This window comes from Bubalus bubalis, chromosome 11, assembly GCF_019923935.1.
Source record: "Bubalus bubalis isolate 160015118507 breed Murrah chromosome 11, NDDB_SH_1, whole genome shotgun sequence".
NCBI lineage: Eukaryota > Metazoa > Chordata > Mammalia > Artiodactyla > Bovidae > Bubalus > Bubalus bubalis.
Window position 1 is genome coordinate 14,746,468 of NC_059167.1, and position 14,132 is coordinate 14,760,599.

The following is a 14,132-nucleotide window of genomic DNA, read 5'->3' on the forward strand; positions in this document are numbered from 1 at the left end:
TAGAAAAACCCGAGAAGCTCCTCAAGCATCTACTCCTTCACCAGCTTCCCTTCGAGTTCCACCCAATATCCTTACGTCCCTGTCCCACCCACTTCTTGAAAAAAGGTGACGTCCTTTCTCAGCCTCTACTCCTTGGACGTCTCCTCATGCTGGACCTGCCCTCCCAGGGGAGACCCAAGTCTTCAAAGTCGACTTCCTTTCCTGAGTACTCGTTCTAGTCCAGCTCACGGGGTTGGAGGCTGCAGAGCACACCATGTCTGGAGCCTCGTGCCTGCCTGGTTACAGCGAGCTGCTGCCCTAAAGGATGCTGCCTTTTCCTCCTGCCCCAGCTATTCTCTCCCTCACATCCTTTCTTATCTTGCTCCCTTGGGTGAACCATCTGCTCCCACGACTTCAACCACAACCTCTTTGCTCCCATATCCCATCTAAATTTCCAGCTCCAACCTTTCTCCTAAGCTTTATTTCTGTTTTTCAATAGCTTGACCATCAATTCCCATACTTGTCCTGGTTCTGTGTTATCAATTTCCCAACTCATTTTATCTTCTCACCTTCCACCTAATGGTATCACCGCCCTTCCCAGAAACAAGACCTCGACTTCTCCCTCTTTCCTAACCAGGTGGAAGCCAGGTGGAAACCACGACCCGTTGACAGTCGCCCAGAGCCTCCCCTCCCATGTCTCCTCGACGTCAATTCCCTGGTCATCACCACCTCTCACCTGGACACTGGGAAAGCCTTCTTAGCTGCTTGCATTGCCTTTGGCCTCTTCCAACTGCCATTCACCCCTCAAACTTCTGCCTACAAACAGACATCATCCTGAGTTTCCTGCTCAAAAACAGGCACTGTCTTTCTGCTGCCTCTAAATCAAAAGCCAAGATTCTCGGGATGGCAGTCAAGATTCCCACTGATCCTTCCGGCCCAGTCTTTTATCTCGTCTCTTTCTATGTACTCCTGCTTCTAGCACACCACAAGATTTACCATCTCTGGACACTCTCTGCCATCTCCACCTCAAATCTTTGCCCCAAGAGTCCTTAATTTCTGATTGGGCCCTCCATATCACAATGACCAAAATTCTTCCCATTCTTCAAGGCCTCGCTCAAAACCATGCTTCTTCCGAACCCCAACGTTGGAATTAAGTTCTCATTTTCCCAAATGCCTTTTGCACAGCAGTTATGTGCTTCCTGTGAGAAGTTCTGTGTCATGGGTCTGGTTAACCTTTGTGTTTTTGATTAGACTGAGTGGGCTTTGTGCCCTGGGACTTTGGCTTCTGCAGGAAGGGAGGGTCATGAAATGGATGAGAGACTGCAGGTGAACTTTCATGTTTCTCTTAATGAAACTGCATTTATGCAAGCTTGCACATGCTTTTCAAAATAAAGCAAAACTAGAGAAAGTGCCAAGAAATAAAAGTCTTCCCTCCACTCCCCAACATGGGGCTAAGGGTCCCAACCCCCACACAAACTAGTTGTATCACTTCCTGGGGACTCCAGCAAAAGATAAAGGAAGACGAAAGGCCAAGGCCATGGGGAGTCCTCCATCAGGGCTGGGGCTCAAACACCAGAGACTGCCAGTCCCAAGGCCAGCTCTGGATTCCCAAGGGCCAGTCAGGATGCCCCGCACCCCTGTGGGGGTCCCAGGTCTGGGGAAAGAGAGGTGCTCCGGTGTGGCTTGTGTGGGTTGGGATGGGGTCTGGGGGCAATATCTGAATGCTCCCAGCAAGGCTCTTGAATGGTGGACGTGGAGACACACGATGGAAGACACTCTAAGAGCCTTGGCAAAGAACCAAATGAGCAGGTCCAGGCGGACCCCTGTGCAGTGGCCTCTGAGGAGCAGTTAGGCAGCCCCCTAAGGCAGGCACCCCAGGCAAGGCTGGACCCTGGAGGAGGGGGGTCAAAGGACGAGAAGAGCAGGCTGGATGGGAGCTATTTAGGGAGCACCCAGGAACATACAGGGCTCTGAGGTGGAGACAGAGCTGTGTGTACACAAGTAAGTGTGTACGCACATACGTGTTCATGCAGTAGAGATAGAGAGCTCTGATAAGAGTCAGAGACTGGTTGGGATGAGGCAATTAGGGGATGACAGGCCGGGGGGGGTGGTCTCTCTCCTTGCCAAGGGCATCTGACACTAAAGAGATCCAGAAGATGCCATGGGCCAGGGGTTATCCCTCCAGAGTGGGCACAGAGGCTGGGAGACAAGGCCTGCCCTTCTCTCCAGTGGTTTTGGTTTTTTCCATCTCGGCAAATACGAGGAATGACGTTCACAAGAGAAAAGCAAACAACACATGGGAAGGACTTCTTTTTCCTCGTGTGGCCTTCATAAAAGCATTTTTACAAGCCTGTGAAAGGGGTCCTTTCCTGGGAACTGTGGCAGAGGGAAAACGGGCTGCGGGCACCCCCCTGTTCCCATTTCACCAACTGGAAAGCATCCTTTCCCCCCCCCCCTCCCCGGGCTGCGCTGTGGGGGGCGGCCGGGAGTGGGGAGTGGAGGCTGGCGCACGGAGTTCGGGCCCCAGGTCCGGTCCTGTGGGGAAGAAGGCCCGCCCCCCACCCTCCAGCAGATGAGGCCCCGCGGCTCAGAAAATTCAAGCACTTACTTCATGGTGATGGTGTTGAAAAACCAGGAATAGAAGCCCTGGGGGGGGAAAGGAGAGAAAGTGTGAGAAACCCAGCGCTGGGACGTCCAAGCCAGCCAGGCAGTGTCCGGGGCTTCCTCCCCAGGCAAGGTCCGGACGGGAATTGGTGCTGAGGGGGATGTCTTTCCAGAAGTCGGGCATCCTGTGACAGGAAGTGGGGGCCTGGGGGGGGGCCTTGGACTGGAGGGAGAGAAGGCACTCTGGGGTGGACATCAGTTGCTTTCTGTTTGTTTCTCATTGCTTCCCTCTGGGAAATGCCCCTCCCCCAGGCATGTGGCCCAGTGGGCTGTCCCTCAAGAAGGCTTCTGCCAGTTGACCAACAGGAGCCTGACCCAAGTGGGGCCAAACAGAGTGCCCTTAAGGGAATTGACATGGCATGGCTTCTTCTGGGTTCTTGCCTCTCGGTCAACACCAGGCAGCCTGGAGGGGCTTGGTGAGTCTCTGATGCCACACACAGTAGTCTGCCTGAGAAAAAAGCCCAGTCAGACGAAGAAGGACCAGAGAGGGATCCTGGTGGCAATGCTGGACTTCCTGGATCCAGCTGGACCTGAAACAGACACTTCTACTTTCTCCACACTCAAGCCACACATCACCCTTTTGTTATAACTGTGAGCGGGAGCTGGTTTCTTCTTCTGCACCTGAGAGTCCTGTCGATAATGCCTTTCTCCCAGGGTCTTGCTGTCTGGAGTTTCCGGGTGACGGGAAAAGGTGGCCTTGGCCAGAGACTCGGGGCAGGGGGAAGCCTGGAGAGGGGTCAGCTTAGGAACTGTGTGCTAAGATGGGTAGAGGGCCATGGCTGTAAAAGCCACCAGATGTGGCAGCTAGTTAAGTTGCTCTGATGCATGCTTGCTTCTGAGATTCCGGAGGGTTTGGCAAAACCTTAGAAAAGGTTGCAGTTCCTGATTGACCCCATTTGGGTCATGAGCACATCAGTGAACTGGGCAGCCTCCCTTTTCAGTTGAACCACGTGGATTACAGAATAGGTATTCGAAATGTGGTGCTGAAGAAGACTCTTGAGAGTCCCTTGGACTGCAAGGAGATCAAACCAGTCAATCTGAAAGGAAATCAACCCTGAATATTCATTGCAAGGACTGTTGCTGAAGCTGAAGTGCCAATACTTTGGCCACCTGATGCGAAGAGCTGACTCTTTGGAAAGGTCCCTGATGCTGGGAAAGATTGAAGGCAGGAGGAGAAGGGGTGACAGAGGATGAGATGGCTGGATGGCATCACCGACTTGATGGACATGAGTTTGAGCAAGCTCCAGGAGTTGGTGATGGACAGGGAAGCCTGGTGTGCTGCAGTCCATGGGGTCACAAAGAGATGGACACGACTGAGCGACTGAAGAACAACACATTTCCCAAAAGGAAGCAAGGACAGGCTGGTAAACACGAAACAAAAGGAAGTTCCTCGCTACCTTCGGCGTAAGGCCCACCTTCCAGGCCTCCTCGCTGTGTTGGGTGTGTTGACAGTGGGAATGCCTGTCAGGGGAATCGTTCCCCTAGCTATGACCTAGGGAACTAAACAGGGATAAAGGCCTGGGTATGAGGCAGAGCAATGAAGGGACAGGGTACGATGGTGGCAGCGGAGACTGGGCAAGTCCCAGGCAGGGGGTGAACTGCTAGACAAGACTGGGCTTGACTCTCAAGGCTGACCACCCCTCCCCACATGGAGAGCCTTTCCCCACCACCCACCGTTGGGCCAGCTCTCAGTTCATTAAGACAGCAGGCAGGCTTGCTGACAGACCCTCGTGGTTGTGTGGAGCGGAGGCCACCAGTGAAAGGGCAGAGGTCGTGAGTGGAAGTGTGGTCTATAAACTCGTGCAGAGTGCACGGACACAGCTGTGGATCCGTTCTCGCTTTCTCTCTCTCTCTCTCTCACAGACACACTTCCCTGCATACACACCATAGCTCTGAAAGGCATAAACCATTCTGAAACCTTTGCAGCTAAACAGCGGGCCTAAGAAGCAGACGTATCTTCTCTCTTCTCCCCACCCTGAGGAAATGGTCACAGGCTCCCAGGAGCCTGCTCAGCTGGAAAGACTGAGTGACAGTGGTCAGTCCACCCACCTTGGTGGCCCCATCCTCCCCGATCCTGCCACGCCTGTCCCGACTTGCTCACGGCACTATGGGAAGACCGGTTGGCTTCACTCATGCCGCTCAGCCAGGCTAGGGGCTCGCAGCCTGCCTGGGACCCCTCACCACACTTTCCCTCTGTGTGAAATTTATACCCTCATCTGTTTGACTGCCCCACTGCTGCCATAATGATTTATCTTCTAGATATTTTTAAAATAAAATGTCACTGTGCAGGAAAAAAACACTACAAAGGCAAAGCGATGTTTCCAAAGGTAAATATGAGAATCACCTTGCAAGGTAGGTGTGACCTCATTCGACAGAGGAAACCTCCAAGACACGAACTGTCTGAGGCTCCCAGCCTGGCCTGGGGCAGGTCTTGGCAAGGAAAGGGACTGGGTCTCTTGGAGGGATGAAAATGGAAGGAATAGGGCTCTACCTACTCCCTGTCTCCAGCAAATATGTATCAGATACTAATGACATGGCAGGGTGGACCAGGTGCTGGGACAATGGCAAGTGAGACCAGACGACACTGGTCTCGAGGGGGGAAGTGGGCACACTTGACTGATCGCAGAACAGGGAATCGTCACAGTCTGGGCTAAGAGCACTGAAGAGAAGGAGTGCGTTTTCTATGAGGCTATAACAAGAGATTGGGATCCAGAGGAGTGGACAAGGATCCCGGGAAAGTGGTGCTTGAGCTGAAATCTGAACAGAGCGTGGGTGTGTTAGCCAGAGAGGGGCCAGTGGGGAGGGGGAGAGCAGGTGACGGGCGTGAGGCGAGAAGGAGGGTCAGAAAGATGGCCAGTGTGGTGGAGGGTGGGGCAGTCGGGAGGGAAAAGAGAGATGGGACAGGTGGGCAAGAGGCCCAACCACAAGCCCATGGCAGTTGATTCCAAGAGCATTAGGAAGCCATTGAAAGCTTACACAGGGGACCCTGTGTCCCTGTTCATGGAGTTCACTCTGGATGGAGTAGGGGGCATGTGTGGACCAAAAGAAATTGGTTAGAGGCTACCATGCTCACCCAAGCCAAAGACTGATGGAAGCTGGACTGAGGGATGGTGGGAGAGGCGGAGAGAAACGAAACTGGGAAGGCGCAAGCAACACAATTAGGTAACAAGCCAGCCATGCTCAGGGGCCTGGATGAGAGCAGCAACACGTACCTGAGTGGGTGATGGGAAGAGTCTGAGACCAGTGGTCCAGGGACAGGTGGTTGTGGGGCATGAAAATCACAGCATATTGAATCCGAAACGCCCTTACAATATTTTGAAGGCCACTAGATAAATGGGGCCGGAGCTCAGAGGAAGGTTTAGCTGGAGATAGGAATTTAGGAGGGATCCATGTAGAACTGGGGACTTCCCTAATAGCCCAGTTGGTAAAGAATCCGCCTACAATGCAGGAGACCCCAGTTTGATTTCTGGGTCAGGAAGATCTGCTGGAGAAGGGATAGGCTACCCTCTCCAGTATTCTTGGGGTTCGTGGTAGTGCAGCTGGTAAAGAATGTGGGAGACCTGGATTTGATCCCTGGGTTGGGAAGATCCCCTGAGGAAGGGAAAGGCTACCCATTCCAGTATTCTGGCCTGGAGAATTCCATGGACTGTATAGTCCATGGGGTAGCAAAGAGTGGGACCCGATTGAGCGACTTTCACTTTCACTTTCGTGTAGAACTGAAGTCGTGAGTGAGTATGGATGACACGGCTTGGGGCTGGGGAGTCTCCTGGCGTGGAGGCGGCACCGACAGAGGGAAATCCCGGAGAGCAGGATGCCACGGAAGCAGCCGGAAGTGCTTTCCTCTGTTCAAGAAGGGAAGGCGGCTCTGAGAGATGAGATGAGATGCGAACCGAGGAGCGGCCTTTGGGTTTCGTGACGTGGGGCTGTGTGTGACCCCGGGGCTGTCTGGGTGGGAGCCACGGGTGAGCGGAGGGTGAGGAGTAGAGGTGGCAAGCCAGACCTCTCTTCTGAGTTCCGCTCAAGACCACCCAGCCCTGAGCGCCACGCAGAGCACGTTAGCTCCGCCCCGTCGCGTGGCGGGACCCCTTGCTGCCTTTATCCTCTGTGCCCTACCTACCACCATTCTCTTGCACCCTAGGAGGCAGCTGGGGTCAAGTCTCTGTGTTTCCGCTGGGGAAACAGGCTTGGCAAGGTTGAGGCGTTTGTCCGAGGTCAGGCTGCCGGGAGCGCGTGCTGTGGCCCCTGCCCGCGAGCCGGCGCGTCCTGCGCGTGCCCGGGCCGCCTGTCCAGGGCCAGCGCGCCCGCCCCCGCGCTCCCCGCGCCAGCGTGCCAGCCCCCGCCCTCCCCGCGCCGGCCCCCCAGGACCCACCTTGTCCCTGTGCTCCATCTCCAGGGAGATGTCCGAGGGGGACGTCTTCTCGCTCTGCTCCCCATAGACCAGTGAGGTCAGGCTGCCGGCCAGGAAAGGGGAGGTGGACAAGGAGAGGAGGCTCTTAGGCTCCTGCCTCGCTGTCTTGCCCACTCCCAGGGCCCCTCCCACCAGGAGCAGACACACCAGCTCTGGGCATTTTGGGGAATCATGATCCAGACTGTCTGAGACCTGAGAAGAGTGGCCTTGGGTCCAGAGAGGGCTGCCCTCCGGAAGTCACCTCTGTGCTGGGAGGGACGAGCGGGGTGGGGGTGGTAATGAGATGCCACCTGCTGACACCTGTGTAGCTTGGGCACGGGTCAGGGCCGTGTCCTGGTCACGGCAGCACATGCCCCGAGGAAGCTGGATCCCCACCCCAGCCCCTCCTCACCTGTCGTTGTGTATCAGCAGAGCCAGGCGCCCGTAGTCCCATGCGGCTTTCCGGAGGAAGGAATAAACCAAGACGATGACCTGCGGGCCAGGAAAGGGGCAAGAGTGTTCACACACTCCTTCCCCTCGACTCACCCCTACATTCCCAAGGGTGAGGGCCCCAAGGGCTCCCCTCTGGGTGGCCAGCTCTGTCAGGGTAGGGGTCATGCCTTTTTCAAGGCCCAGTGCCCAGCAGCATCCTGGCACAGAGGGGTTGCTCAGAGTTGGTTGAATGAAGATGGCACGTTTAGAACAATGAACGAGAGGTCTCCTTGAAGAAACCATCAAGGGGCCAGATGGGAAGCTCAAGGGCACTGGCCAAGGGGGGACCTTCGGATAAGGGTGCAAGAAAGAGAATCAGGGATTTGGCTGTACCCAAAGACCCCTCTTCTCCAAGGTGCACCCGCCCTGGGCCACCCTGGGCAGGCTGACCTTCAGATGGTTCCCGGCGCTGTGGCTGGTGGGACACAGCTACAGATAGCTGGGGTCCCTTGTATCCCTTGGGAAAGCTGGATCATGTGCCCCGGTGAGACCCCTCTGGTTTGCCCTCCGCAGTGCCCAGCACTCACCACCCACAAGATGATGTTGAGGAACAAAACAGTAGGGATGCCCCCAAAGGGCTGCCCCTTTAGGACAGTGTTCCGAGAGTTGAAGCAGTCGTCCACCGTGAAGTTCCGGGACTTTCCCACCATGTTCAGGCTGCTCGGCAAGACAGTCATCCTGGGAGGCTCCCTGCTGGAGAGGGGTCCCCAGGTCAGACTCGAGGCCCCCCTCCCCCAAACTGTGCAAGATACAGAAGCCTGTCGGGGAGCTGGGAGGGGTACGCTGAGCTTATAACTGGTCAAGGCAAGCTCAGCCCTCAGACGGCACGCAGGCCTGTCCTGTAAGAGACCAACTTCCTCAAACCCAGGGCCGAGATGGCAGAATAGCCCAGATACATTGGTAAATGCACATCTGGTGGGCCTTCCTACTTCCACCTCTGTGATGTTTTTCTTGAACAAACCTCACAAAGGTCTCAGGGAGAAAATATTCAGTTTAGAGGATGGAACCACCGCATCACGGGACACCCGTGCAGACAGGGCCATTAACGATTGTCTTTATCATCTTACGACTCTCTGGTCCAGTTTCCAGGGAAGGCAAATCACTTCTAAGACTAAGTAATGAAAGAATGTGGAGTACCTGGCACACCACAGGGACTCGCTATTTCACCTCGAACTTGACCAGAGAGATCAACACCCCTTCAGGGTCGTGAGCCAATGCAGTAAGCCTGAGACTCAGATGCAGGGTTCACGGTCAGGGTCATCCGCATTCTTCAGGCCTAGGTAAGAGGGGAAAGTGTGAGTGAAAACTGGAGGGAACCGGCAGCTGCTTGGACATATCACTTGTTTTGGCTCCAGGCTACTACATCACACCCTAGAGATTCTTCACTCCCGTTCAAGAAAAGCAGGCTGGTTCATTCAACAAATATTTGGTGAACAACTGCTTTGTGCTAGACTAATAGTAAGACCAAAAAAAAAACACCAAAACCCTCCCTTATGGAATTCTTGTGGGGAGTGACAGTTCAGGGGTGGGAGTGAGATTAGGATTATAAAGAGGGTGATTAGGGAAGGCCTCACAAAGAGGATGACGTCTGAATAAAGACTTGAAGAGGGAGCAGACCATCCAGCTGTGTGGGAAGGGTGCTGCAGGCAGAGCAAAAGCCTGGGGTTGGTGGATGGAGTGGCAGGGGTGGGGTTGGGGGGTGTCGTGTGGTGGTGGAAGCTTGCCTGGAGCGAGGAAGAGTTAAGGGGTCAGTGTGGCTGGACAGGGGAGAGTGAAGGGCATGGGGGTGCCTGAACAAAAGAGGGACATGAAGTGACTCATAGTTTAAAGGGGTCACTTGTACTAAGACTAAATGGGGGTGAGGGCAAGTAGAGGGGGTCAGCTGGGAGGAATTTGTGGCAAGCCAGGCAAGAGATCTTTCTGGGAAAGATTGAAGGCGAGAGGAGAAGGGGACAACAGAGGACTAGATGGTTGGATGGCATCACCGACGCAATGAACATAAGTTTGAGTAAACTCCAGGAGTTGGTGATGGACAGGGAGGCCTGGCATGCTGCAGTCCATGGGGTCACAAAGAGTTGGACCCGACTGAGTGACTGAACTGAACTGAATCGAGGCAAGAGATAGTGGAAGCCTGGACTGGGATGGGAGCCGTGAATCAGTGAGAAGAGGGTCAGACTTTGGAAATATTTTGAAGGTAGAGCCAACCAGATTTGCTGATAGACTGCATAAGGAACATGAAACAGAGGAGTCCAGGATGACTAAGGCTTGTGGACTAAGCAACTGGAAAACTGGAGGTGCTGTTATTGGATGGGAAAGACAGGACGTGCTGGGTGGGAGGTGCAGGGCGGGGGGGCTGGGAGCTGGGTCGTGGACACGCTGGGCAGGCGGTGGGCTGTGTGTCTGCAATGCAGAGCAGCGATTGGAAACATGACATGGGAGTGGCCGGTATGGAGACAGATGTTGGGTTTTCCTACTTACTGCTCGCCTGTCTGCTTAATTTGCCCACCATTTTATTACCCCAGGTCACTGGTTAACACATTCACACTAACGTGTTTAGCCAAATGTACAATTATTAATAGTTTATATTGAGCACAATATATTTTAAACAGTAAGCCATCTGCTGGAGAGTCAGAGTAGAAGCTATGGCATTCCTGCGGTCTCTTGGCGGATGGGGCCGACATCTCAGCCTTCGCGGGCTCTAGGTCAGCTGCGGCATGAAATGACAGTTCTGCCGGTGGCCACTAGGGGGAGCCCTTGTTGAGGAAGCAGGTGGAAAAAGGAGGCAGGCACGTCCATTAAGTTTGAAGGCCTAGGGGAGAGATTTTGCCTACTTGAATCAGTTCTCCAGGGAGCCTCCCAGTCAGGCCTGGCGGCCCAACTCAGCCACGGGTGTGCTGCAAAGAACAGACGCAGTGGCGAGTCCCCCAGACTTAGGAACCCAGGCTGTCTTTGCTCGTGGCACCCTCCCCCAGACCCCTTCTCCTCCCCTTTAAGCTCCAGATGCTCTTTCTTTATCATACATGTGTTTCACAAGTAATTTTTCACCGTCTTGCTTGTTTTTTTCATTTTTGTCATGAGTATCTTTTGAAGCACCAAAGTCAAAAATTTTGACAGTCCAATGTATCCAATTTTCTTTTATGGGTCATGCTTTTGGTACTGTGTCTAAGAAATCTCTGCTTAACCCAAAATCTTAAAGATTTTCCTTGATGTTTCTCTCTCTTAGAGTTTCTGCTCTTACGTCAAAATCTGTGATCCATTTTGAGTTAATTTTTGCATATGGTGTGAAGTAAGGGTCTAAGCTCATTTGGGGGAGTATGTGGCTGTCCAGTTGCCCAGCACCTTTAAAAGGAGGGGAATAATTTATAAGCCCTTCTCTGGGCTGTCTGGGGACTGGAACCAGGCCAAGGATGTGAAAGAGCTTGGTGAGCTGCTGTCCAACCACAAGGACTCAAGACTGTTATTATTTGGTTGATACTGTGTGTGATGAGCCCAGGAAGGGATCACTGGGCTGTGAAGAGCTCTGGTTCCCATCTGGATCTAAGAAGGTTTTGAGTTCTGGATGCTTTCTTTTTACTCATCAACTCCCACTACGTTTGTCTCTCTTATTCCGAAAGAACCGCCCCCTTTCTCCCTCCGTTTCAACCTTCCAAAAAGAAGGACTGCATACTTACTATAAGCCAGGCATCATGCCAGGCTCTAGAAGCCTGGCAGACATGGCTCCCACCTGCATGAGGCTCCTAGACTCACTGGGGCGACACAAGCACGCAAGGCATAGTCTCTGAACTCCAGCACTCTCCTAGCCCGGGGCCATGGGGAGGACTCGCCAAGGAGTCTACACAACCTTCTGTGGGAAAGTGACCTCTGTGCCTGAAAGCACAGTGCGGTGGGGAAGCGTGGGCAGAAGAAACCGAATTGGCAAAGACGCGGAGCGGAGACAGAGCACGGAGGTTTGGGAAAGTGAAAATGAACACTCGCGGCTGCAGTGTCAGATGGGTCGCCGGTCTGTTCTTTCATTTGTTCATTCATTCATTCAACATGAATTCATTGAGCATCTACTCTCGCCAGGCCCTGTGCAGACTCTGGAAGTACAAACATACGTTCCTCCTCTTTAGGGAGTTCACAGCCTTTGGGATCTGGGGAGAGGCCTGGCCCAGACTGCTATTCTGCCTGGGAGGACCCAGCTACAAGGTTCTAGCTTCTAAATGTAGAGTGGGGTGGAATCTAGCCAGCAAGGTTGGGTCAGGTGCGGGCTTTCAGCTTATCTGCAGCCCAGCCTTAAGGGGAGGTGAGGAAGGAAACGAGAGAAGACAGCCTCACCCCCACCTCACTACAGTCCTCAGCTCTCTCAGCAGCAAGCAGACGCAGTAATGAGGGAGGCTGTTGCATTGCCATGGAAACACAGAGTAGCACCCAACCTTTTCTCCTCACCCCTACACCAAGCCTGGACCTTCGTCCTCCCTTCTTTCCAGAAGGCGAGCATTCTGGAGGTAGAGCTAGCTCTTGTGTGTGAAAAAGAGGACAGAATGTTTTCTGGCAATCTGAGCATCAGCCCCCAAAATAATAAAACTTGAAATCCGAGGGTGTTAAAAGGAGCACAGAGCAGGGCACCAATTTGCCTGGTGCAGCAGGCATCAAGGAACTCTTCTCTTTGAGCATGAATTTCATAGCAGAGCACAGGGATGCTGGCTATTCAGAGCATCTCTCTGGAGCCAGATTGCCTCGGCTTAAGTCCCAGAACCACACTTGCTAGCTGTGTGACCCTGGACAGTGACTTCATCACTCTGAGCTTCAGTTTCCAAATCTGGAAAGTGGGGATAATAAGAGAACTGCCTCTCAGGGTTACTGTGAAGATGAAATAAGATAATTTGCACAAAGCCCTTCATATGGTGCTTGGGAATCTATGCACTCAACATGAGCCAGCACCAAGATCACTGTCATTAGCTTATTTGTGAGATGAGTGGCCCAGACCGGACCATTCCCAGTCTCCTTATCCCTACTCTGCTCTGCAACAGGCAAAAGGAGAGATGGAGAGTGAGGGAAGGACTTTACTGGACCCTCAAACTGCAGCCTGTGGGTGGTGCTGCTTCTGCTCTTCCTGGACATGAAAAGTAAATGTCAGCCCTGCTTTTTGGACCCGGGGGGGCAGCAAGAGAGGATGTTAAGGTTGCTGGTGAGTTGGGAGTCTCAGGTCTCTTCAGTTGCACATTTTATCTGATAGGGAAGTGTGAGGCCTTCCTCGCATCCCATTTCTGCCCCACCCTAAAATAGCTACTTCTAGCTTTATTGACTACGCCAAAGCCTTTGACTGTGTAGATCACAACAAACTGGAAAATTCTTCAAGAGATGGAAACATGAGACCACCTTACCTGCCTCCTGAGAAATCTGTATGCAAGTCAAGAAGCAACAGTTAGAACCAGACGTGGAACAATGGACTGGTTCCAAATTGGGAAAGGAGTACGTCAAGGCTGTATGTTGTGACCCTGCTTATTTAACTTATATGCAGAGTACATCATGCGAAATGCCAAGCTGGATGAAGCACAAGCTGGGATCAGATTGCTGGGAGAAATATCAATAACCTCAGATATGCAGATGACACCACCTTTATGGCAGAAAGCAAAGAGGAACTAAAGAGCCTCTTGATGAAGGTGAAAGAGGAGAGTGAAAAAGTTGGCTTTTAAAATTCAACATTCAGAAAACTAAGATCATGGCATCCAATTCCATCACTTCATGGCAAATAGATGGGGAAACAGTGGAAACAGTGAGAGACTTTATTTTGGGGGGCTCCAAAATCAATGCAGATGTGACTGCAGTCATGAAATTACAAGATGCTTGCTCCTTGGAAGAAAAGCTATGATCAACCTAGACAGCATATTAAAAATCAGAGACATTACTTTGCCTACAAAGGCCCATCTAGTCAAAGCTATGGTTTTTCCAAAGTCATGTATGGATGTGAGAGTTGGACTATAAAGAAAGCTGAGCGCTGAAGAAGTGAAGCTTTTGAACTGTGGTGTTGGAGAAGACTCTTGAAAGTCCCTTGGACTGCAAAGAGATCCAACCAGTCCATCCTGAAGGAAATCAGTCCTGAATAGTCATTGGAAGGACTGACGCTGAAGTTGAAACTCCAATATTCTGGCCACCTGATGGCGAAGAGCTGACTCATTTGAAATGCTGGGAAAGATTGAAGGCGGGAGGAGAAGGAGACAACAGAGGATGAGATGGTTGGATGGCAAGACCGATGCAAAGGACATGAGTTTGAGTAAACTCTAGGAGTTGGTGATGGACAGGAAAGCCTGGTGTGCTGAGGTCCATGGGGTCACAAAGTGTCGGACACAACTGAGCAACTGAACTGAGTTGAGTCTCCGGTGGCACCAGCTGGAGGCTCAGCAGTCCGAGGCCTCAGCAGAGTTGAACTGGCTTTGTCTTTATAACTCCTCTTGCCCATTCTAGGCTTCTAGACCTGGCCTGCTTTCAGCTCCTACTGTCCCAACTAGCCAGGCCAGCACCTTCTGCCATGGTTTCTTCCAGGAGAGCTGGCCATCTCAAGGCCAAGTCTTCTGTGTGTGCTCAGTCGCTCAGTTGTGTCCAGCTCTTTGTGACCCCATGGACTGTA

General features: G+C 52.8%; 1 protein-coding gene across 3 annotated transcripts in view; it reads right to left on the reverse strand.

Moving 5' to 3' along the window:
- TMEM63C (transmembrane protein 63C) overlaps nucleotides 1-14,132 on the reverse strand; it is a 76,722-nt gene that overhangs the window by 28,033 nt on the left and 34,557 nt on the right. For 2 of the 3 annotated variants that reach the window (XM_025295154.3, XM_025295152.3), the window contains exons 3-7: nucleotides 8,660-8,798; nucleotides 8,050-8,215; nucleotides 7,443-7,522; nucleotides 7,013-7,094; nucleotides 2,588-2,625 (exon numbers count right to left, since the gene is read on the reverse strand). In XM_025295154.3, the coding sequence (XP_025150939.1) occupies nucleotides 2,588-2,625; nucleotides 7,013-7,094; nucleotides 7,443-7,522; nucleotides 8,050-8,199 (350 nt within the window). In that variant the 5' untranslated portion in view covers nucleotides 8,200-8,215; nucleotides 8,660-8,798. The remainder of the gene's footprint in view (nucleotides 1-2,587; nucleotides 2,626-7,012; nucleotides 7,095-7,442; nucleotides 7,523-8,049; nucleotides 8,216-8,659; nucleotides 8,799-14,132) is intronic. The other variant, XM_025295155.3, reaches the window with a different exon arrangement.